Source organism: Carettochelys insculpta, chromosome 12 (assembly GCF_033958435.1).
Source record: "Carettochelys insculpta isolate YL-2023 chromosome 12, ASM3395843v1, whole genome shotgun sequence".
Taxonomy (NCBI): Eukaryota; Metazoa; Chordata; order Testudines; family Carettochelyidae; genus Carettochelys; species Carettochelys insculpta.
The window spans coordinates 21,199,733-21,224,463 of NC_134148.1; the positions used below are offsets into that span (position 1 = coordinate 21,199,733).

At 42.5% G+C, this 24,731-nt stretch overlaps 1 protein-coding gene across 1 annotated transcript in view; it reads left to right on the plus strand.

The window, feature by feature from the left end:
• The window catches only part of WDR72 (WD repeat domain 72), a 186,610-nt gene that overhangs the window by 157,212 nt on the left and 4,667 nt on the right, over nt 1–24,731 (plus strand). Inside the window, exon 18 of the mRNA XM_075007021.1 lies at nt 15,789–15,893. Within this exon, the coding sequence (XP_074863122.1) occupies nt 15,789–15,893 (105 nt within the window). The remainder of the gene's footprint in view (nt 1–15,788; nt 15,894–24,731) is intronic.

Genomic DNA, 24,731 nt, shown 5'->3' on the forward strand with positions numbered 1-24,731 from the left:
CCCTTCTATTATTTTTTCCCTGAGGATTTTAGTCAGAAGATAATTATATTTAGCAAATTTATTTCTGAAGTCCTGTCATATTTGTATTTTCAAATGCCATGACTAGCTTAGGCTCCTAAAGCAGCATCTCTACTATTCACAATTGCAGTTTTGTTTAGAGGAGAGGGACCAAAAAAAGGCAGCAGTTCATGAAATGCGGCAAATCGCAAACTGCGATGTAGTTCATGGGAGAACTTTATGCTATTCATACAGTACAATTCAGTTAATCCATTATTCTTAGAAGATGAATCCCTGTATATCCAGGTACAATCCTTACCAAATATCTAGACATGATCACAGGCTTTTAGGATTACAAGTAACATAATAAGGGATAATGACCCAAAATTAAGCACACCAATATAGAAAGCTTAGCCTAACAGGTCCTGCCATGTGCAATATAAGGAAGCAGTCTATTAGGTTTAAAGTGAGATTAAGGAGTTGTGCAACCTGCAATTATGCTGTTTTTCATTAAAAATAAGATGATTGGACTCAGTAGGCCCCTTCCTTATATTTACCTCTGTTTAATTGGATTGGGTACTGCTTAAACATCTTTGAGTTGGAGCTTATAAGAAGCTGATCCCAGCTGTTTTTCGAAGCTTAAGACAGCAGGCAGACAACATGATCATGTCAAGACTCATACTAAAGCCTTAATCCTACTTTTTCATCAGCTAACACTTCAGCCAAGTCTTTAACCTCATCAGTACTAAATGCACTTTGGCTCTCCTACAACACATTTGCTGTAAAGTATTGTCTAATAATATTAATTTTTGCTTGATTTCTGACAAAGATCTTCAAAAATCTTCTCCTGTCCATCTGCGTGTACAGAGTTGCAACGTGCACCTATATTTTCAATAATTTTAAAAACAATATTCTGTAATTTTTGCTTCTAGAAATCTCAGTATCTACCAAAGTCAATTATTCTATATTTGGGGGTTGGGGAGATTTCTCTGGCCTGCGCCTTACCTTGTTATAATTTTAAATTCAGTATATTGGTGTTATTCCCCATGCATGTGTTATCAGACGGTAAATGGTTTAGTCTAAAAAGAGAAAAAAATCAATGGAAACATTTTCAGCTTCTTCCAGTTCTTTGCTTAAGTACAGTTCGAATAACCAAAAGCAATTGCTCAACATTTTAACTTTAAAACTTGCTACAATGAATATTGGCTAGTTTAAAATTCTGGAGTTCTTTGAAGATTAAAAGTTAAGTGTTCCAATGAGTTATCCTTGCAGCTGTGCGTATTACTCTATGTGATCCTTTCTCTTTCTTTCTTTTTCTTTCTTTCTTTCTTTCTTTCTTTTTGTCCGGATGGTGCTCCGATTTGTCCTAGTGACACAGGGCTGCCAGCAGGAAAGCAAGCGTAGTTAATGCTCAGCTGCTCAAACCAGTCAAGCAAGCTAGCAAGTCCCAGCTGTGCTACTTGATGTTTTTTGATTGCACCTACTCCTCAATCTGTGAACTGTTTTCTGGACTTAGATTCATCAAGCTCTGCCGCTTTAAAAACGCGTGCAGGCAGGCATCCTAGGATATGCCATTATAAGCTGCTGCCAGGGGATCTTCTAGGAGATAAATGGAATCTGTGTGAAGTAAATTAGTGTGAACCAGTCAATCTGTGTGTCAGCCTTGAGCCACATCCATCGGTAACTAGCTTGCTGACTGAAAAGTCCACTGTCTTTTGCCAATCGGAGATCTCAGCCACCAGGAAGCAGTCCTATACAAGATTCGTTTCTTGGAATAATGCCCGTTTTACCAGCAAGTCAGACTCTTCAATATCCTGTAGCATAGTGCCTGACTTTACTTATTACTTACAATAGCACTGAACATCTTTTAAATTCAAATAACATTTTACCAGTAGGGAACATAAAAGAAATGTCTGGGAAATAAGTACTTCCACTTCATACAGGAGTCATTCAACAGATTCATGCTGTGCTGCCATTGGCTTTACTTCCCAATCAGTAATACATCTTCAAGGCCATAATGCAAAATAATAATAACCTGACCAAGAGAGGTTAATCAAAGTTTCATCAAATTTGTTTTCCACTAGTTAAGCTTGTAGGCTCACAGATTAAAAAGAAGGAATAGGATGCAAACAACAATAATGAAACTTAGTGCTGTTGGTTTTGTTTTTTATAAACATATATTTTGGCCTCTCTGTGATTAGGGTTCTTTCACTGCAATGATGTAAAATAGAACCCAAGCTACAAAGGTTTTGACTCAAGTGAATGTACATGTTAAGGTGCTGAGTCCTCAGAATATGAAGTTTTCTGTGAATGACTTTTGGTTGGTTGGTTGGTTTACAAAAATTATGAATATACTGAACAATAATTATGCCACACATATAAAATCTCCCCCTTTGATTCTAGTGCTGAAGTGAAGGGGAATTCTGCTTGATTATGAAAATCATAGAAATTGCTGTATATAGTAACAACTAAAAACTATCCATACTTCCTCTCACTCCCATAAAAAGTTGGATTACTTGCTGCCATTCATTTATCCTTTTTGGGAAAAGTGGTGAGATAGACAAAAATAATCTCAATAAAGTAAGAAGACAGAGTGAATAATTTAATTCCATACCATATTTGACAAAAACTTGTACTAACAATTTTTGTAGGTTAGCATTTCTGGGAAAATGATATTTATGCTTTCTTGGTACAAAAGGAAGGCAGGGAATAAAAGTCATGGCTAACAATGATAAAAAATAGTGAAAAGGAGCTTACATTTTAAAATAAGCTTCCTTTATTTTCCTTCCTTATAAAGCTCAGTGATGCTCATATTGTCGTGCTTTTCCATAAAAGCCTTGGAAGCTTTTATTTGAAAGTATTCCATTTCCTATAGCAAAATCCAGGGAAAAAATTAGTAGTAAGGTATTTATTTATAGTAGATTCAGTATGTGGACAGGTACTGGTGTAAATCACAACTAAGCTCAAGTCAATTGCTTTAAAAACTGAGTCAATGTTTCATTGCGCTAATGAAACAAAAATGGAAAATCCTTTGAGAGCATAATTGGTTACATGCTTGTATATCTAGTTGAGAGAAATAAGGAAATCCCTCAAGGTGAATAAAACTTTGAAGGATACTGGGGCGAAGAATCACTGAAAGTTCCTGTTTCACTTTCTCAGGTAAGTGCTGCTCTCAGTGACATGACTTTTCAAAGTACATTAAGATTTAAAGCCTACAAGAGCACTTTCAAAAGGAAAAAATACTATTTGGGGTAAATTACATTTTAGTCTTGAGTCACTCCAGGTGGGCTGAGCTGAGCTGTGCACCTGATGTTCCAATAACTTCTTTGCATGAAGGGGAGATCATGTGTTTTTGCCATGTCACTGGCAATAAATGAGTCCCTGCTAAGTGAAATGTCCCTGGCTGAGCAAGGCATGTGGCAAAGTATTTATGCATTTCTAAGTATATGAGGCAGGTTAATAATGATTCTATGATACCAAGTTTTTATTTTATTCTGTTCAAATTTCAGCCAGCTCTTTCCTAAGTGTTAGGATGCCTTCTTGTCACTTGCATTAGGACATGGTTTCCCAAACTGGGGAGCGAGCCCCTCTGGGGGTGTGTGTGAAGAAATTCCAGGGGGGGCGCAAGGTGACCCAGTCCTCCCCCCGCATCTTTCCTTCCACCCTAAGAAAGAGATGGCCTTTGCTTCCGGCTCTCAGCCCCTGCCATTCCATATGGGCACCCCATCTCAGCCACTATAAAAAGCAGGCAGCCAGTGAAGGCCCACATGGAGCTAGCTGCTTCCTGCAAAGGTGAGTGAGTGTGGGTGCGGGGAGAGGAGGAGGATGGGGTTAGATGGGGTGCTGGTGGTGCCTGGCTTTGGGGGAATGGAGGGGCTCTGGCAGGCAGCCCTGGCAACACGGGGCTCAGGCAGCTGGCCAGCTGGGGCTGCACCAGGCACCCACAAGGTGGGGCCTGTGCCGTTAGACTAGATGGTCCATATTCACTCTCCTAGAATTTCCCAAGTTATGAAAAAAAGGCAGCAGCATCTTCCACATTAAATTAATTTGTTTCTGCTGTTTCTGATGTTAAATTATGTTTTTTATTAAATTTTTGGGCCGAGAAAAGCTATTTGTGCTTATTTTTAATTTTAAATAACATTTTTATACCAAGATTTTGCTTATTTTAAATTACAAATTGAGTTTTTTGTTAAAAGGTGGTTTGGGTGATGGTAAAGAACAGGTGGCGGGGTGTGAGGGTTTATCAAATGTCAAAACGGGGGGCGTGATGACGAAAAGTTTGGGAACCACTGCGTTAGGATGTTCATGGCAAATTCACTCATACCACATCCTGCAGAGCAGTGGTGTAGCTAGGATAGGAAATGTGGGCAGGTGGGCACCAGCCTTTGGGGGTGGGAGCAGAGGAAGAGATGGAGGGTGGGGGGTGACAGGAGTGATCAGAGCAGGAAGATTAAGATGTGCAGGTGGGTCTGGTTTCCTGTGCAGATGGGAAGGGAACAGGAGGGATCCAGTGCCATGGGTAGAGGGCAGGGCGGGGTGGGGGGGATCTAGTACTCTGGGCAGTCCACAAAGGGAATGGGAGCAAGAGGGATCTGGTGCCCTGGTGAGAGGTGGCAGGAGGGATGGGGAACTTGCCTCCTCCTATCACCCTTACTGCTCAGTGTCTACCTGGGGTACACAGAGTACAGACTGCACCCATGGTGCTCCACCCACCCCTCCAATCCCAACTCATTGTCTTCCAGCCCTGCTGCATCACTCTCCTGTCAGCGCTGTGTGCTCCTAACCCAGATTCCAACCTCAGTGCTAACCCGCCCAGACCTGCCCAGGCGATCAGGGCAGCAGCACAGCTGGGGTTAGGAGACCCAGTCTGTGGATTCAGGGGGCCTCCAGCCCCAATTTGGGGAACCTGGATGCTAAGTGGGTGGGCCACAGTTCACACAGGCCCATCTGTAGCTCATCCCTACTGTGGACCATCTAGAATATATATTTTTGTTTCCCAGTCAAGATATAATTTTCTTGTAGAAGACTTAAGTCATGTGTTACCATGTGTGATCCATAAATGGTAAGAACTAGTGGCTAGTACATAGAGATTCCCCCAGTCTGGTTCTTACAGAGACTTTCTGGGCAGGTAGGAGGAGTACTACACATCTGTTTAATATGTTAGGCTGTAATTGTAGAAATTGGACAAGGAAAATCGACTTGTGTCTTTGACTTTCTCTCTCCGCTACTTCAAGATGGTGTCCTGCAGTATAATTGCAGGTGCTTTGTCTCAGCTCACAGCAATAGCTTTTGTTGCTTTAGTTCCCAGATGGATTCATTCTATACTGGTTTATTTAGAAGTGATACTAAGTGCTGTATGCTGCTATGTTTATGTAGAATCCTAATTTAAGGGACTGTACAGATTAATTCTTTAATCTCCCTTATTTAAAAAGGGTAGTGAAAACTGTGCCTGTCTGCTATTTGATTACTGTAAAATAACAACTGGCTGCTCTCAGTTATAGGCCAACCACATAAATCAGTGTTTTTTTTCTCTAAATGACAACAAAAATCAGAAATTAGTGCAAAACTGATGTTTCCCATTACTCAGATGAATTTTGAACCAGGAACACATATTCCTGCCATGACTCTTGGGTGACTAATGGGCATGCCCCCTGTCCGTGTGCCTCCATCTGCATAAACAGGAGTTTCAGTGCTACTAAGTGGGGGGGATGGCTCAGTGGTTTGAGCATTGGCCTGCTAAACCCAGCGTTGTGAGCTCAGCCCTTGAGGGGGGCCATTTAGGGAACTAGGGCAGATAGATTTGAAAAAAAAAAAAAAAAGGATGGTGCTTTGCCCTGCCAAAAGGGCAGAGGACTGAACTCAATGACCTTCAGAGGTCCGTTTCAGTTCTACAAAATGTGCATCCCCATATTTTGAGCAGGATAGTCTGACTGCATTTGAAGGAAATGGGGCTACTGGCTTTTACACCCCAAGTTCTTTCAGTACAGTCTCAGATTCCCTGCCTCCAGGAGAGGTTGAAGATAGTAACAACTACTTAGCAGTTTGCCTTGGGACCTGCCACACCTTTCCAGCCCAACTGCTTTATTGGACTCAGCTGTCTCCTTGTAGGAGGTGTACGTGTCCACCTTGAGGACAGTCTCTCTGAAGCTTTCCAAGAGTCTCTCTTGGCACTGTTGATCTGCTGTCTGCTGTCCCCCAGAGCAGCCCAGCAATCATCTGGAACTTCCTTCTTTTAAACCTTTCAACCCCAATATAACTGAAGGGGTCAGAGATGCAGGGCCAGCCCTTCCACAGCAGCACTTTAACCACTTTGATTCCAAAGTGGGGCTTATACACCCTGTCACAATCTGCTCTTCTCGACTAAAAAAGTGAAGGTAGAGATATTACTATAATATTTGCTTCTTTCACATTCAATTGCAGGTGAAAGCAGAGTAGCACCAAGGAAGTGTGTAACAGAGTGCAGGGAGGGAGTAGCTGAGCCTACATGCCGATTATTTGGATGCTGATTAATGCACTCAGAGAAGCTGATTGGAGGTAATGAGCCAATCAGGTTAGGGGGCTGGGTGGGGAATGAGCTCAGTTTGCCCCTTGAGCCCAGTACTGATATAAAGCCACAGGAAGGAACTGCAGGGAGAAGAGAGGAACATGTGCTAGTCACACAGGTAGTTCACTGTAAGGAGACCTCTGTTCCTTCAGGTCCTGCTGAGAGGACCTAATTTTTACTCAAATTTAGGTTGCTTTCAAACCCTGATACTGTTTGTAAATCTTTTAGGGCTCTAGTCCCACAGACTGGCTTCCCTCTCTTCTGACAGAAGGATGATTTTTGGTTTTGCCCCAACATGTTCTAAATTGTCAAATTGTTTTTTTTAGGATCTCTCTTTAAATCATTAATACACATAGCCGTATTAAACAACAAAATGAAACAGTGATCAGGTTATTTACCTATCCCGTGAAAATCCTCTTCTTCCCTAGTTTAATACTGAGAATCTGTATGGAGGTCAAAGATATATCTACCTCTCTATATGGTGTTTCCAACCAGAGTCTAGCAAGTTTTTCAGAGTTTAAAGGGAGAATTGATGGAAATGACAGTGATTAACTCCTGTTTCATGTCTCCAAAGCACTGCTCATCATTTAAAAATGACTCTCACACATAGTATCTGGGTAATTGTCAAGTACTTTGTTTGTTTAGTGATTTGAGTTTGCAGAACTAAAATTATATGAAACATTTCAATCCAAATAAGGATCAAATGTTTGTGTTATTCAGGAGACCAAGCCAACCAAATCAGAGTTCTGTACTAAGTTTTGTGATATTTTCTGCCTGGTGGGCCCTTCACTAAAAAAAAAAAAAAAGGTAACCACTTCTTAGGATGGTGGAAAATAGCAAATATCTTTTTCATTAAAATTTGTAAGTTTTGATCCTGTAAAATGAAGATTCTTGTGGTTGCTGTCCTGAACCTCTGAGTTTTTATGAGCCATTTGCAGAATTTGTCCATTTGTTTTTTAATTCAGTTTTGTAGCTAAATTGATGTTGGTTCTATCCATTTAGTCACTTCAATTACAGCTAGTGAAGTGAAAATAAAATATCACTATAATTATCCGATCAAAACCACTCCCTTTGTTTACTAACTTTCTCTCAGATCCTGTTGACTCTGAGCTTCATTTTCATTAAAGCCTCTTTGTACCACTCTGGCAATGTAAGGTGGATTTAAAGTGAGCACATACAGGCTGACCAATGGGAAAGGGGGGCAAGGGAGCAGCTGTCCAAGGGCTTGTCATTTCATAGGGGCCCAGAGCTCCGGCTGCCACAGCAATGGCCAGAGCTCTGGGACCTTTTGAAGTGCTGTGGCAGCGCTGCTTTATATGCCCTTCCAGGGTGGGGGCAACTTTAAAGGGTAACTGCTCTAGGCCATGCCCCTTCGACCCTTGGCCCCACCCCTTCCAGTGCGTAGAGCCAGGCTTCCCTCCCACCTTATCCCAGGGCCCGCAGTGACTTTTGACCCCACTAGACATATATTTTATATCTATTGTAAGGACCCTTTATTCTGCCAGAGTAGGGCAAAGGGGTCTTCCTATGAATGAGGATCTGATTGTTTACATCAGACTCCCGATCAGTGCCTGACCCAAGCAGACCAAGTTCACTGATAAATCCTGATCCCATGCCACCTGAGGAATGTTGAACATACACTAAGAAGAGTATGGTAGCTAGGTCCCATCAATGTTGTGGGAAAGATTAGAGTTAATGTCGGGTACCAGAAACTTACTAAGACTCTTTTCAGTGTGTTGATATTTGACGATAAATCCTCTTCTCCTGGGACTGGGATATTTTTTAAACAAAGTAGATAGTGTCAGTTGTAAGGTTTTAACTTGCTGCATTTTCTCCATTGTTACATAATGCCGTTCTGACTTTTACTCTTTATATGGGCCAGAGTGGTCTTTCTTATGTTTAATTTTCCAATTCCCTTTGTTCATTTGTCTTTAAAGAGCTTTTTGGTAAGAAATATTCCACTTCAAATTGTGCACATAGTGAGACTTTTGAAAAAGAATAAAAAGTTCTGATATCATTTTGTAACCTAATGCGGGGTGTATCTCAGGGCTGGGCTGCACTACCACAGTAAATCAATCAAAATACAGTAAGGTCTCAACATTTGCGAACGTTCCATGTTGAGAACCCTCGCAAATGTTGAATTTTATGAATATGGCAGCTCCCAGCTGCTGGCGCTCTCTACCTGGAACCCTGGGGAAGCAGCTGCTCATGGCTGCTCGCAGATAATTAAATTCGCAAACGTTAGGTTCGTGACTATTGAGACCCTACTGTATACATAATTTCAGTGATGTGATTAACATAACTGAAGTCAGCATTGGTAGATCCACTTACTATGGTGGCTACATTGTGGTACGTCAACAGGAGAGCATCCCCCATTGACTTCCCTTACACTTCTAAGGAAGGGAAAGAACACAAATCAAGGGGAAAATGTTCGCCCATCGATTTAGCGTGTCTTCACCGGACTCACTAAATTGACACTCACTGCATCAAATGCAACAGTGCTGATCAACTGGCAAGTGAAGACATACCCTGAGATATGGTGAGATTTGTGCAGTGCTCTGTCATTGACTAGGCTGAGATACACAAACACTGCTGGCTGTTTGATCTCCCGTTAATGACTTCCTTATAAACACATTCCTTGTGTAAAAATTATTTTTAAGAATTAGATTTGAAACTTGTTATAGAAGTAATGCAGTACACACAGTAACGTATAGTTTCATTTACCTTTATTGTTTGGTTTATTGATGTTAAATGCTGCTACCATTGCCCCAAAGGCAGAGACACAACTGTCCAGACAAAAATGTTTGTAAAATCATAACCCTCATTTGCTCAAGCAACTAACACATAACTACAAAATGAAAAATGACGATTATGACTCACCGCTCGGTAACACTGCATACCTCTGACCTCCCTGGTTAGCTGGATCACAAATCTACAGGCAGGGAAGGGCAGGGGCTGCTTGACCAATAATCCTCCCTAAGAAAGTCATGGCTGTACCTCCCCTGTGTTTTGGCTAGCTGACTTGACAGAACATGAGAATGGATGGTAATCGTCCTGCATGATATATACTGCTTCCCTCTGCCCCCCTCCCTCCCCGCCCCCAGCGTAATTCTCCAAAGAGGAATTCCAAAGGAACTGTGACTCAGAGGTGTGAAATGTGACTCAATATCACATCACATTTTACCCTAAACTACAAGTCAGTATTTTTTGCACAGAAATGATAGCCTCTTATCTGGGTGAAATACTACACAAAGTCAGTTTCTGATTGACCCTGCAGGCCTAGACCAAATCCCAAGGAAAGCCTGGATCACTGTGACTGGGATCCTATGGGAGCCAACTGAGGTCACTCAATTAGGATGAGCTACAAAGAATGGGGCAGCCGGCCGCTAAAAATGGTGGTTATTGCAGTACATAGATTTACCAAGTAAGCAAAAAACAGTCTCTGTTACCTTAATGGTTACCCAGAAGCCAACAGTGCAAATATAATGAGGATCACTGACAGTTCTTATTCATCAAATAGGAAAGTTCTACCAGTCCCAGAGGATCAGACACATCACCTCTCAGGTTAATGAATATTTCAGATAAAGCCTTCCCATCCATAGAATGGTTCAGGGAGGCCACCCCAGGCCTGCACTTTGGAGGGCCCCACAACAACCACCTCAACCATCCCAAGGGATCTGAGGAATTACTGGGGGGGGGCAGGGGAGGAGTCTGGCAGGGGGCAGCAGCAGGGGTTGGCCCCTCCTCCCATTCTCACTATGGCAGCCTCAGCAGCAGGGTACTCTCCTTCCTGCTGCCATGATGAAATGGAGTACAAAGGGCTAGAAGAGGGTGGCAAGGAGGAGAAGAGTAGGCTTCTGGGTTGCTTCAGCTCCCACCACTGCAGTGAATGGTGGGAGACCAACCTGTGCTGCCACCCAGCACTTGGCCCCTTGTTAAACCTCTGGCTCACATTGCTCTGTGTAGGGGGCTTTGGGTAACGGGGTGGAGTAGGGCAGAGCAGGGGAAGGAAGGAGCAGGAAGAGAGTGGATAAGGAGAGGGGCTTGGTGACTGGTGGAATGGGTCCGGGTGGGGGTGGAGCAGAGGTGGAGTGGGGATGGGGCCTTCTACACCAGGTTTCCCTGGGCCTTGTGTCCTGGTTTCAGATCTTACCCCCAACTTATGCGTATATCCAATTTCCATGAACTAAACTAAAATTTATTTTAAAAGAACGGCGAGAGAGTATTGATTAAAAGAGTTCCGCGCACAAGCAAACGTGAATACAGAACTCAGATCAGATTCATAGTAGAGATTACAAGCCTTGTAGTTGCAAAGGGTTCTTACAGAATTAGTCCATAAGTTTAAGTCCAAAGTCCCTATACAGGGTGAATCCAAGCTGGCTTGAAGATCTCACAAATCAAACTTCTGCTGGTGAAGCCTAAGATCTGCAGTAAAAAGGACCAGGTCTCAAAGACCAATGCAGTGTCAGTTTAGGCACCACGTTGCTTACATCTACTACTACTGGATTTCAGAAACTATCCCACAATGCCCCAGGCTGATGGTACAATCAGTACAAGTTCACATAATGAGGAAAACCACCACCAACGCAGCGAGCAAAGTGCAGACATGTACAAGTATATTCATTACTGCTGCAGCTGTATGGTGACATAAAATAGGTCAATTACGTTTTGTAGTAGGGACATGCCTTCAGAGTGTCACGACTAATCACAAATTGGAACAGATAGTGTAGCACAAGCAGTTAACACATATGTCAAGGGATCGCTCATCCATGGCACTGGATGTGTAGTGTAGGGGTGCAATGTAGGCATAGTCTTAGTTTCCCAGGCCTGAGTGAGAGCTTTATGTAAGCTCAAAATCTCTCTCTCACCAACAGAAACTGGTCCAACAGACATTATCTCACCCACGTGGTCAACCCAGTGTACCATTTATCTTAGTGGACTGCAAGGCTACATCTATGCTAGAGGGTTTTGTCAACAGAACTTGTGGAGCGTCCACGCAAAAAATGCAGTCTGTTGACAGAACTCGGCACTTTTGTCGAGAGCCTTCTGCCTCTTCCCCCATGAGGCAGAACACTTTTCTTGACAGAACCGGTCAACAGAAGAAGCTGTGTGGATGCTCTGGGGGCAGGCCTCTGTCTACAGCAAGGGCCTCCGGGTCACTGGGCCACCCTGTCTGCTGTGCTTTGGGTTGGCTGTTCTGTCAAGAGAGCGGCTGGGAAGTACAGCTGCTCTCTGTCAGTACAGTGGATCAACAGACCAATCCGCTTTTGTGTGGGGCCACAATCAGTCAACAGAAGTTTTGTGAGAAGATCTTTTCAGACAGTAACTTCCAGGTCTTTTTTTTTTTCTGGTAGAACACACTGGAACAGAGTTCTGGCACCTTATTTCCACTAAAACACTGCTGGTTCTACAGCAGCCTGGAGACTGGGGCAGGAGCCCCCACTGCCCCATAGCAGCCTGGAGACTGGGGCAGGAGCCACCATCAGCCCCGCAGCAGTGCAGGGACTGAGGCAGGAGCCCTCACTGGTCCTGCAGCAGTGTGAGGACCAGGCCAGGAGACCTCACTGGTCCCGCAGACATGCAGGGCATTAAAATTGAACACTCAAATCTCTATGAGGAGTCATCAGACTTGAGTTCCAGCACCGTTTTTTCTAGAAAAAAAGTAATGGTAACTTCTGTCAACAGATTGCTGTAGTGTAGACAAAGCCTACGATATTTAATAGGATGAGCTGGTTTAGAAAATTACTTTAGTAGTACTTTTGCCACACACATAAAAACCCCATACTTTTCTGTCAAAATTCAGCGTGTAAACTGATTTTCTTTTCCTGGAAAAAAAAATTATTTGTGAATAGGTCAAGGAATCCACCTCTTCACAACTACATGCTCTGTTCCCAATTAGTAGATTTGAAAAACACTTGCATTTTTAGGGGAAGGAAGTAAAATATGCATTTTGCTTTGGCAAAAATGTATCCCAGGGCAACAATTTATCATTATGCTCTTTTGTTTCTTAATTCATGAAATGAGGCTTAAGACAAAAGTACCAAAAAGTTAACAGTAGCATTTCAATTAACTATTAATGTTATCAAACTGTGGAAATTTGGGATTTTTAAAATATATGCCAGTAAAATACAGGTTTGGCATAATGTTTCTAAGGGAAATTCTGAATTTCAGTAAGAATTCATGCATGTTGAATACTGCAAAAAATAGTTTCTGTGAAGCTTCACATAGATTCATAATAGTTTGGCAATTTGCACCCCTCTCCGTTTGATATTTTTAATATGCACTTAAAGAGTTCTTTTGGATATTTGACAATTGATAGACCTGTTCCGATTCCAGCAAGGCTCCTGTACACCTTTTAGTTTGAGATGTTAAGTGAGACTGGCATGAAGCATAGACCTTCTACTAGTCCTTTGTGCATCGTGGTGAATTTCACCCCTTGCAGATTACCTCCGTTCCACATGTACAAGTCATTGTGTGTACAATTCTTTATTCATTATTGACTGTTCTTTCCCTTCAGAGTTGACTTGGCCCTTTCTTTACTCTCTCATATAGATACACTGAGTTCTATGCAGTTTATTGTGTTGGCTTTTTCAGAAGGGACTTGAAAAAACAAAGTTCTTCTTTGTTTGGACGTTGGTAATTCTGTAAAACCTTTTGTAAGAGTCAGAGGTTTTCCTGAGGTCTTTGTCCCCTTAATTGTGCAAGTTGCTGTACTCTGGCTAGTTGCTATCTTGGCACTGCCCCAAACATTCAGTTCATTTTATAGAGAAATTTCACTTTTTTTTGCAAGTTTTTGTATTATTATTGCATATTTCATAATTAGTATTATCGTATATTTATTTAAGTTGTCAGTCTTACAAACAGATCTAACGTTCATTTGGGCTCCACATGAATGGAGGTCCATAATAATAGTGCTGATTGCAGTAGGGGGCCCAAGGAGATTTGCTGGGCTGAGGAAGGGGTGGGGCCCTAGCCAGCAGGCACAGGTCTGGGGGCAGCTGGCCCTCAGTGCCACCTGGCATGTGCTGTGCCTCTTCCCCTGCCCTTCCACTTGGGCCCCTGCAGCCACCTGATACTCTGATGGCAATTTGAAAGGCCCAGGGTTCTGGCTGCCACTATTCCTGTGAAAGCAGTGGCAGCATCCAGGGGCACCAAGCCTTTTTGAATCACCAGGCTCTGAGGCAGTTGTCCCCTGTAACCCCCAGTGGCAGGCCTGGATTGGAGGACTGGGCCCAAAACTTTTCAGGGATAGAAAATGCAGAGAATCGGTTGGCATTATTGTTGCTACTTGTATCACTGCGGCAGTTAGGAGGAGCCTTGTACAGGGAATGGGACCACATCACATTTGGTGCTCTGCAAACACAGAAGAAAAAAAGTGCCCATGTATCTCGCACAGACTATTTCTTTTAAAATTATCAGCAGCTTGATTTCCTGTAATGTTGGCAACTGTCAATTGAAGTTTACCTAGAGAGGATTCCTTTCTTGTATTACACCTTGCAAAATTCAGCAAAAGGTGACTGTCACATGGTCAGGATAACCCTGATCCTGAAAACAGTTCATAAGGAGGTGTGTACAAAGCCCCTACTTCGCACTGCATGCAGATACAAGGCTCCACCTACATTGATCAGTTTGCAGGATTAGAATTTATGTTAGTTGTACAATTAGTTCAAAAAATCAAGTTTGGTTACTAGCATTCCAGTGACCCTAGAGGGACTTAGATGAAGCCTGAATTGTGTATGTTCTATGAAATAATGTGCAACAGTTGTACACTAAGTATGTAATTAACTTTATAACCAATGTAACGTATGTTAGGTGCTCAGCAAAGGCCTGAGAGAAGAAATGATACAGAAACACGTACTTGCTTTATGGAGACATTAACTCTCAGGGCAGAATTATCACTTATTTGCTGTAAAGGAAGACTTTTATTGGGGCTATCTGAATCCACAGGGGCTGTCTACACTAGCCCAAAACTTCAAAATGGCCATGCAAATGGCCGTTTAGAAGTATATTAATGAAGCACTGAAATACATATTCAGTGCCTCATTAGAATGCTGGCAGCTGCAGCACTTCGAAATTGACACAGCTAACTGCTATGCAGCTCGTCCAGATGGGGCTCCTTTTCGAAAGGACCCTGGCACCTTCGAAATCCCCTTATTCCTATTGGCTATTTCTACACTAGCCCAAAACTTCGAAATGGCCACGCAAATGGCCATTTCGAAGTTTACTAATGAAGTGCTGAAATACATATTCAGGGCCTCATTAGAATGCCGGCAGCCACAGCACTGCGAAATTGACGCGGCTCACCACCACGCAGCTCGTCCAGACGGGCTCCTTTTCGAAAGGACCTCACCAACTTCAAAATCCCTTTATTCCTATCTGCTCTTAGGAATAAGGGAATTTCGAAGTTGCCAGGGTCCTTTCGAAAAGGAGTCCCGTCTGGACGAGCCGCACAGTGGTGAGTGGTGTCTATTTCGAAGTGTTGCGGCTGCCAGCATTCTAATGAGGCGCTGAATATGTATTTCAATGCTTCATTAGTAAACTTCGAAATGGCCATTTGCGTGGCCATTTTGAAGTTTTGGGCTAGTGTAGACATAGCCAGGGTGAATTACATGTAAATTTTAAAATTCAGATCTCATTGAGGGTAGTTTCTTATCTTCAAAATTACAAATATTTACCAACTCAGTAAATAAAGACAGATTTTCCTCATTAGGTCATCTACACATTCAATTCAATATCCTTTTTTATGCTGTTACTCAGTAAATATTGTAAAGTATAGACATAACATTTCAGGTGTCTTATATAGCACATTTTTAAAAAAAATATTCATGTAGACGAAAAGAGAATACACTTCCCACTCCCCAGTGTGCAGTTCCAGTAATTACAAGACCTTCTAATTGATTGTTTATTCCATTTACCAGTTTCTTTTGGTGAAGCAAGAGAGCATTTTGTTGGACTACTAATTGACTTTAATATTTCAGGTTCGTGTAAGGAAATACAATAAGATTTTCAGTACAATAGGATCACATTTGTGTTGGTGCCTCACACTTCTCTTCTAAAAAAGTCATATCACTAGAGTTTTCAGCTCTATGTGCTAGCCAATAAATATTTCTGAGGTTCCATTTTATTTTTAATTTATTGTTTTGTGTGCAGTGTATAACCTCAGCATTTGAAAGAACTGTAGAGAGGAGGAGAGGGTTTCATCTGTGAACATGTCACAAGTTTCCACCCCATTTTTCCTCCTTTACAGCTGCAGTCAGCGTGGGCATGGATGACAGCTGCTCATACTCAGCAAACTTCCAAGGAGTTGAGTATATGCCTGACAGATGTGTCTTGGAAGAGTCTGAGAGCCCAGGTGAGAACTCTTTAAAGTTAGTCACCGAGTATCAAATGATAAATATGACACAGCTTCTGAGCCAATCAAAAAATGCACATTGTAATGCTGTTTCCTTTTTAGCAGCTGCAATGTCAAATTAATGGTTACCTCCTGGGGTCATAGTGTGGAGCTGTTATCCTTCCCTCTTTCATCAAGCGTTCAGGTCCTGGAAAGGAGAAAGGCTTTCTGACTAGAAAGAAATCTGACATTACTAGTTCATTATCATTAGTTTTGGACTAAAATGCTTTGTTAATATATGTATAGTGCCTGACTCGCTGAAGGTAGAGTAAGATAATGAAAAACTAGAAAGGTTATACCTACTAGTGCTGAATATGAAGCAGGCGTTCAAATGCTCTCGCTCAGGAGAAAAGCAAATTGACAGCGTTACAACTTGATTCCTTTTACAAATCAACTCACATTAGTTATTTCAATTAATGAGTTTTCACATGGAAATGATTAATTACAGTGATCTACATAAGGGATGTCCCTTTCTAGTGGCTATGGGATTTATCTTAATTTTGCTTATTTCTCTATTTATGTATGGAATATGTAAGAAGCTTGTTAATTAAATCCAAAGGGGGACAATTAAATTTAAAGTGCGTCTCATGGTGGCTGATAAAAACAAGTGTGTGATTAATTAACAAAAGAGGCAACCAAGGTCTGGCCCACAGCCCCACGTGCGCATAATATGCACACAATATCCCTTAGTGAAAGAGTTAAACATCTTTTTTTACTTGATATTTTCCTTTCCTGCTTTATCTGGTTTATGTGTACCCTCTTGCATCTTTGTGTGCTGATCCGTGTATCATATTTTTGATTCATCCTCTCTGCGGCCTGTCAGCTTAGTTAAGAGATTTCCAAATCTTGCAGCCTGCACTGACAGGGGGCAGCTGCCAACAGTCCCCTGATCCTTCCCCAAGGACCACTGCTGAGATTTAATTTTCAGTGAAAGGGTGCAGTCTAAATCCATGTCAGGTCCCCTAAGTCATCTCAGAACCCAGAGAGGACCCATGGCTATGGGATTATATTTCAGTGCACTCCACTCCTTCAGAATTCCTTGGGAGTTGAACTGCTGTCATGTACCTGATTTGAACTTCATTTCCTTCTCGTCTTTTCCACAGAAATGAGCAATGGTGTGTTTTAGAATAATTGGAATCAGTGAGTTGTAAATCTGCCATCTATTTTCAAGCCACTTTGGCTTGGTCTCCCTACCTCAGAGCAAAATTCAGCACTGGACTTTAAAAGAATAGGTACCATGGTAAAGAGACACATTTAATTCAGCTACACTAAACCATTGATGGCACCTTACCTTAAGGCTTATGCCCTTCAGGAACTGTCCATAATCCTTCCTACAACTGTTACAGATAACAAATCCACAGCCTTATTTTTGACCTGTTATGGACAGAAGTTATAAAGAATTAATTGAAGATTAACACTAATAACTGGTTCAATTGAGAATTCATTAAAGCTCCCACTGCCTAAAAATGACATTAATTTTAAACTTCATTTAAGTTGTTTTAAATGACAGAACTTTCATGGCACTGGATGGGAGTGTATGTGCATATCATATATGTGTGTGAAATAAATAACAGGATATCACACCGTCCAGAGGTGAATATTGATTGGGAAAAAATGTGCATTGATAAAGAATTTAAACTTGAATACTGAGTTTCATTCTGTCCATCTGACACCATTAAACTGGTAATAAACAATGAATTACTCTGGCTTTTCTCTCTGGTCATTCCTGCATTTTAAGACATCTTGCCTTGTAGGTCTGAAAATCTCTGGAGAGTTCACTACTGGTCTCACTGCTTTCCACTGAGAATTTGTGGCTTGGTTGTCATGGAGACATCGTATTTCTCCAAGAATTGCTCATATTGATCCATGGACAGGCGTAAATGGCCAGGCGAATGTGAGGAGTAAAGGGGGCAGGGCAGTACTATAAAATGACCAGAGGTTATGGGTCGGAAATAAGCTCATAGCAAACACTTAGGTAAAGAGAAAGAAACAGTTTCATTTTGTTTCAGGATTTCGTTTTTGCGCTTTGTGCCATTGTCTTCTTTCACTATAGACTGAAAGAAACTTGTTAGTCACTTGTCATGTCAGATCTTTGGTGCTTGTCCTGACACAGCTGTCAGCCTTCCAGCTCTCTGCAGTTCAGGGACACACAACAAAGAGCCAGCAACATGAATTATTTATTGCTCCTTGTGTGGATGAAATTCTGTGATAAGAAATTAAGACACTTCTGACAGAAGCATTTGTTTGAAAAGAAAGATTTTGGTGATAGAAGTCTTGAAGCTTACCACTTACTTTTTTGTAGGCAAACATTAAAACAGTAATGTAACATTTAGTCGGATATTCTTTTTTCAGTCTTTGTCACATGTTTTTACTTTATAGCCCATTTTACCATTTGAAGACTGTCAGTATTTGACTTGATGAAATCTGCTGCTTCAGAATCTGTGTCCCATGAATTCAAAGCCTGCAAAAACTTAGACACCCAAACTAAGTTGTCAGTAAAAAGTGAGTCATCTAGATTTGCAGAATAATTTGTACCTTGCTACAGGATTTAGTCATATATACATTTCCCACAGAAACACTATTAAAGAGTATAATGACTTTACCACCTCTTTTGATGAAGGGAGGGTGAAAATATTAGAGTGCATGTTCAAAAACATGTATAAATATTCTTAGAAAGGTACTTTATCACTTTTATTGAAACCAGTATGGGTTACAAATGTCCAGAACCTATGCTAATATACACTGCTTTTCTGTGCCCGTACTTGCCAGTACTAAGTACCGGCTGGCTGAGAGGGGCATGGCAGTCAGCTGAATAGCCGCTCTCTGTTTTTACAAAAAAAACACTGCTGATATATGTGACCATGTCATTTGTTTTATGATGATCCTGCTAATGGATTCAGAATGATTTTCAAACCGATACTCATTCTGTAGAATCGTGAACAGTTTATTTACTTAGGTTGGTTTTACCCTTCCTGATGTTTCACATTGATACAGTCCCTCCCAGTACTGCAAAACTAGCCTCAAGCAATCACAGAAAAGGGCATATACTGAGGTGCATAGCAGGAATCCATGAGAAAAGTCAAGAATCTAACCTGGGGTTTACCTATAATTTTCAGCGCTCATATGACTAGTCTTAACAGGTAATGGAACCTGCACTTTCCGTTTGGTTAATTCATTAGTAAACATTTTTCACCTGCACTAGACAGAGGTAAATATCAAACCAGGGTTTCTTGCCCGGCCAAACTGGATTTTAGTTGCTCTCTTGCATGTCCCTACAAGCTGCTCTTGTCTGTGACAGTAGCCAACATTTGTATAATCCTCAGCATTTCCTATGAGCTTCGATCCCAAATGCTTAATATGAGGTTTGTGTCTTCCATTCTCTCTAACATGCAAAGCTCTGGCTCTTCAAAATTGTCCCTGCTTTGGCCTGTAACACAATAATCAAATAGTGCCAACACTTTTATGTCTACAAAGTGTGGATTTCCTGGCAGGTCCATGCTAATGAGCAGCCCCAAAATTGCAAGTGTCTGCTCATTAGCATGGTCCCATGGCTCATTAGCATAGCTGCACGAGAGCTTGGTCTCGGCAGAGCGGGGTGCCAGCAGTAAAGAGGCCGTGTGGATGTGTCCCTGCAGGCAAAAAGCCCCTCTGTTGCCAGCCCCTTGTGCCTGCAAAAATTTGGTTATAGGAATAAGGGGATTTCAAAATGTGCGGGGTCCTTTCAAAAAGGACCCTGTGTAGACAAGCCGCACGCAATCGAAAGCGGTACTTTCAAAGTGCTGTGGCTGCTATTATGCTAATGAGGTGCTGCATATTCATTGCAACGTCTCATTAGCATATCCCCAAGTGTCTCATTAGCATCCCCCTTTCAAAAGGGGGGTGCTAGTGCAGACACAGCCATAGAATCATAGAATCCTCACACTGGAAGGGATCTCAGGAGGTCATCTAATCCAGCCCCCTACTTCTTAAAGCAGGATCAGCCTTAACTAAATCATACCAGCCAGGACTTTGTCACACCGGGACTTAAAAACATCTAGGGATGGAGATTTCACCACCTCTCTAAGTAAATCATTCCAGTGTTTCATAACCCTCCTGGTGAAATAGTTTTTCTTAATATGCAACCTACACCTCCCCCTCTGTAACTTCAGACCATTGCACCTTGTTCTGGCGTTCATCACTATGGAGCAAAAAAAGTCAAAAGGCACAACCTTCTACCATTGTGCGGTGGAAAGAAAGTGAGACCAGCGGTCCCACGAGCATTATTGATGCAAGGCAAGAGCCATACAACTGGGGGTGGAGCAGCTGTCACAGACATAAGTGTCTGGATTGAAGTCCAGGAGCCCCAGACAGAGGAAAAGCTGGTGAAAGTGCATCACTATGGAGAATACACTCTCTTCATCCTCTTTAGAGTTACCCTTCAGAAAGTTTAAGGCTGCTATCAAATCACCCCTCACACTTCTCTTCTGCAAACTAAATAAACCCAAATCCTTCAGCCTCTCCTCATAGGCTGTGTTCCAGCCCCCTAATCATTTTTATTCCTCTCCGCTGAACCCACTCCAATACATCCCAATACTTTCTATAGTGGTAGGGCCAGAACTGGATGAAATACTCCAGATGTGGCCTCACTAGTGCCAAATAGATCTAGATCTGCTGGAAATTCTTCTCCTAATGCACCCCAATATTCTGTTAGCCTTCTTGGCTACAAGGGCACACTGTTGACTCATATCCAGACCCTCATGCACTATAATCCATGAGTCCCTTTCTGCTGCATTGCTATTTAGCCAGTCAGTTCCCAGCCTGTAACAATGTTTTGGATTCTTTCGTCCCAATTACAGGACTCTGCACTTGTCTTTGTTGAACCTCATCAGATTTCTTTTGGCCCAAATTATCTAGGTCACTCTGGACCATATCCCTACCCTTCAATGAATCTACTTGTTCCCCCTATCTCAGTGTCATCTGCAAATATGCTGAGGGTGCAAGCCCTCCCCTCATCCAGGTCATCAATAAAGATGTTGAACAATACAGGCCCGAGAACCAGTCCTTAGGGCTCTCCACTTGAAACTAACTGCCAACCAGACATTGAGCCATTGACCAGTACACATTGCTGGGTGCCCAACCATCTAGCCAGCTTTCTGTCCATCTTACAGTCCATGTATCGAATCCATACTTCCTTAACTTATGGTCAAGAATCTTGTGGGAGTCTATATCAAAAGCTTTGCTATTGTCAAGGTATATCACATCCATTGGCTTTCCCATGTCCACAGAGCCTCTTACCTCATCATAGAAGCTAATCAAATTCATCTGGCATGACTTGTTCTTGGTGAATCCGTGTTGACTACTCTTGATCACTTTCCCCTCTTCCAAGTGCTTCAAAATGGATATCTTGAGGATCCCCTCCATGATTTTTCCAGACACTGAGGTAAGGCTAACTGGTCTATAGTTCTCTGGATTGTTCTTTCCTTTTTTTAAAGATGGGCACTACATTTGCCTTTTGCCAGTCATCCAGGACCTTTCTTGATCTCCATGGCTGTTTCTACATGTGCAACTTTCTCCGAAAGTGGCATGCTAGTAAACAGCCCAACAGCCCAAAATATGCTAATGAGGAACAGATGCAGATTCCCGGTGCCTCATTAGCATACGGTCACATGATTTGGAGTCCAGAAGACGTCCTTCCAGATTCCAAAACAACATATAGAAGCACAGCCCTCAGGGTGGGGCGGGGGGCTTCCAGAAGGAAGTCCTTCTTCTGGAGGCCCCTTCTTCCCAAAAATTTTCAGGAAGAAGGGGCCTCCAGAAGAAGGACTTCCTTCTGGAAGACCCCCCCCCCAGGGGCTGTGCTTCTACACGTTGTTTTGGAGTCCAGAAGAACGTCTTCCGGATGCCAAATCACGTGACCTTATGCTAATGAGGGACCAGGAATTTGCATCCACACCTCATTAGCATATTTGGGCTGTTTATTAGCATGCGGAGAAAGTGGCATGTGTAGAAACAGCCATGGAGATCAAGAAAGGTCCTAGATGACTTGCATGGAAAGGTCCTGCATGTGTAGAAACAGTCCATGAGTTTTCAAAGACTCTTCAATGACATCTGTCAATTCTCTCAGTACCCTTGGATGCATTACATCCAGATCCATAGATCTCTGCATCTAGCTTTTCTAAATAGCTCTTAACCTGTTCTTTCCCCACCGTGGGCTGCCCATGTCTTTCCCATACTGCATTGCCTAGTGCTGTTGTCTGGGAGCTGACCTTGTCCATGAAGCCTAAGGCAAAAAAAGCATTGAGTACTTCAGCCTTTCCCACATCATCTGTCACCAGGTTACCTCTCTTATCCAGTAATGGCCCCACACCCTTCCTGCTAACCCTCTTATTGTCAACATGCCTGTAGAAATATTCCTTGTTGCCCTTCACATCCCTTGCTAGCTGCAGTTCCTATTGTGCTTTTGCCTTCCTGATTACTCCCTGACATTCTTCCAGGTTGGGAAACTGTAACAGAGAGATAAGTGACTTGCCCAGGGAATAGAACCCAGATGGGCTGGGAATAGAACCCAGATGTCTTGACTCTTACTCCTGCAGCCTGAGAACTAGCCCCTGCTTCCTCTTACAGGGAACCTAGTTAGCTTTCTTCTCTAGGGAGGAGTACCATTGAAGACATGTTCCCTCTCCCCACACCATCCATGCAGAAGTCTGGAGGGAGCACCATGGAGTTGAAGGAGATGAGGCACAATATTCTTTGAATCTTACTCATGGAAACCCAGAGGGAGCTCAGCACAGGTTAATCTAGCCTGAGATTTCTTTGCTTTCTGTGTTGCCCTCTAATACAGACCCAGTAATAAGAGCCCCTGGCAGCCTGGCTTATGTGTGTGTTGTTTAGGCACAGATGAGAGCAAGTGGAAGAACATAGGATGTGAGAATTGACATAAGTGCCCCTTGCCTATTTTGGACCTCTCAGTACAGATCATGCCATATTCACTGGTCAAGCCGGTAGTAACCTGGGTATTTCCAGTAACAGTGGCATCAAATCATGTTCCTCCAATGGATGAGTGAGTAAGAAGCTGGAAGGAGAAAGTAGCAGAGCATTTTCTCCCCTACATGGGTGTACCAGAGTATACAAATGTCATGCTGAAGGAGAAGGGATTGAAGAGCTCCTCTGGGCCCAGTCAGCTTTGACCCATCAGACTTTCAAAATCTGCACAAGCTGGAGAAAGAGCTTAAGAAGAGAAGCAGAGTAGCTCAGTGGCAGGCAGAGAGGTGAAGGAGCTGACATGCATTCTGAAATCCTGGGAAGGAGGTCACACTGGCGCTCCTGCTGCCTGTGGCCTGGTGATACTGACCTAACAAAGCTTGCAAAGGAGGGAGTTCTGAATTCTGACTTGATTTTTGTGTTCAGGTGTTTACTTAATCCCGTGGGAAGAGCATGTAGGCCTAGCACCTCAAGGCACAGGGCTTTACTCCTTACAACTGAGTCCCGGATTGCATGCTGATGCAGAGGGTGGGCCCAGCACCTGAAGAGGTGATAATGATATATGTTGGTCCTTAAGCTGGAAACTTTGATGGGGAAGACCGCAGAAATCCCTGGTCCCAGATTCCAAGACCCCATCTCTAGGGAGAAGCCTTTGCTAATTTCAGAAGCCTTTCATATTATTGGACTCCTTTAGTGCAATTGAAGAGGGAGGACAGGGATGTGTGTTCTGGCCAGAGAAGAGCCACTGAATGGATAGACCAGCTTTAGGAAGAGGTGTCGTGAGACAGGAGAGTGCCCATGAGGGAGACAACTTCCATACCCCTGTCTGGCCACCAGGCAGCCTGGGCAGATGAATATTCCCATTCACAGTGGGTTATTGCTGTTTAAAGGAGAGTGGGGTCCTATGTGATGGCCTTCAAAAGTCTGACAGTATCAGTTTGGTGAGCCAAGAAATTCATTCATACAAGTTAAATCCTTCCTGTCACTTCACACTCAAATCATTGCTTCTACATAGCATGCCCCTCATTTTCTGACAAGGCTGGAGAGAATAAAATTCTGATTGTATTTCAGGTACAAGTCAAAGATCCCTATCATTTCAAAACCACGTTTAGTTTCTTGTGCCAAAAAATCCTGAGCAAAAATGTGTTGTAGAACATTGTGACCCTCCCCGTGATTTCCTCAATGACAGCAAACACACGACTAGGTGGGAAAATGAAACAAAAAGGAAAGATTCCTATTGGCCAAGTGTACCTGAGAGCCATGAATATGCAGCACTGAGGGTGACTGTGTGTTTAAGAGGTGGGTCATGCTCACCCGTTCGAATACTTGATTAACACTCTCTAGTGCATGCAACTCTAAGGTATGTTATGTAGATCGATGCAGTGCCATTTATATCTGTAGATCAATATCTGGTTTGTTGAAACTTGATACTCAAATCTAGGATTTGCTGTTAAATCTCACAGCTGTGGAGCACCTTAAGAAAGATCAAGCCTTTTTCTGGCCAAGATACCAATACCACAGCAAAAATTAGGTAACAGTAAACAAGGACCGATTCAGGAATGGAATGGTGGCAATTGCTGATGGTGATGCTTGAAACAGAACGATTGGAGAATGTGTGGACAACCCATTAATCATAACCACAGTTAACACATACATACTGCTTATGGTCTGTGTTAAACAGAACTTCCCAAACATTTCACAACAGTAACTGCATGATAATATCAATTAAAATACACCAGATGCCATTTAGCATTAGTTTCAGAGTACCTAAAATTATTATTCTCTTATTTTTATCACATGAAATTAAACAGTGCATCAAGGCTGCAAAACATGGTATGA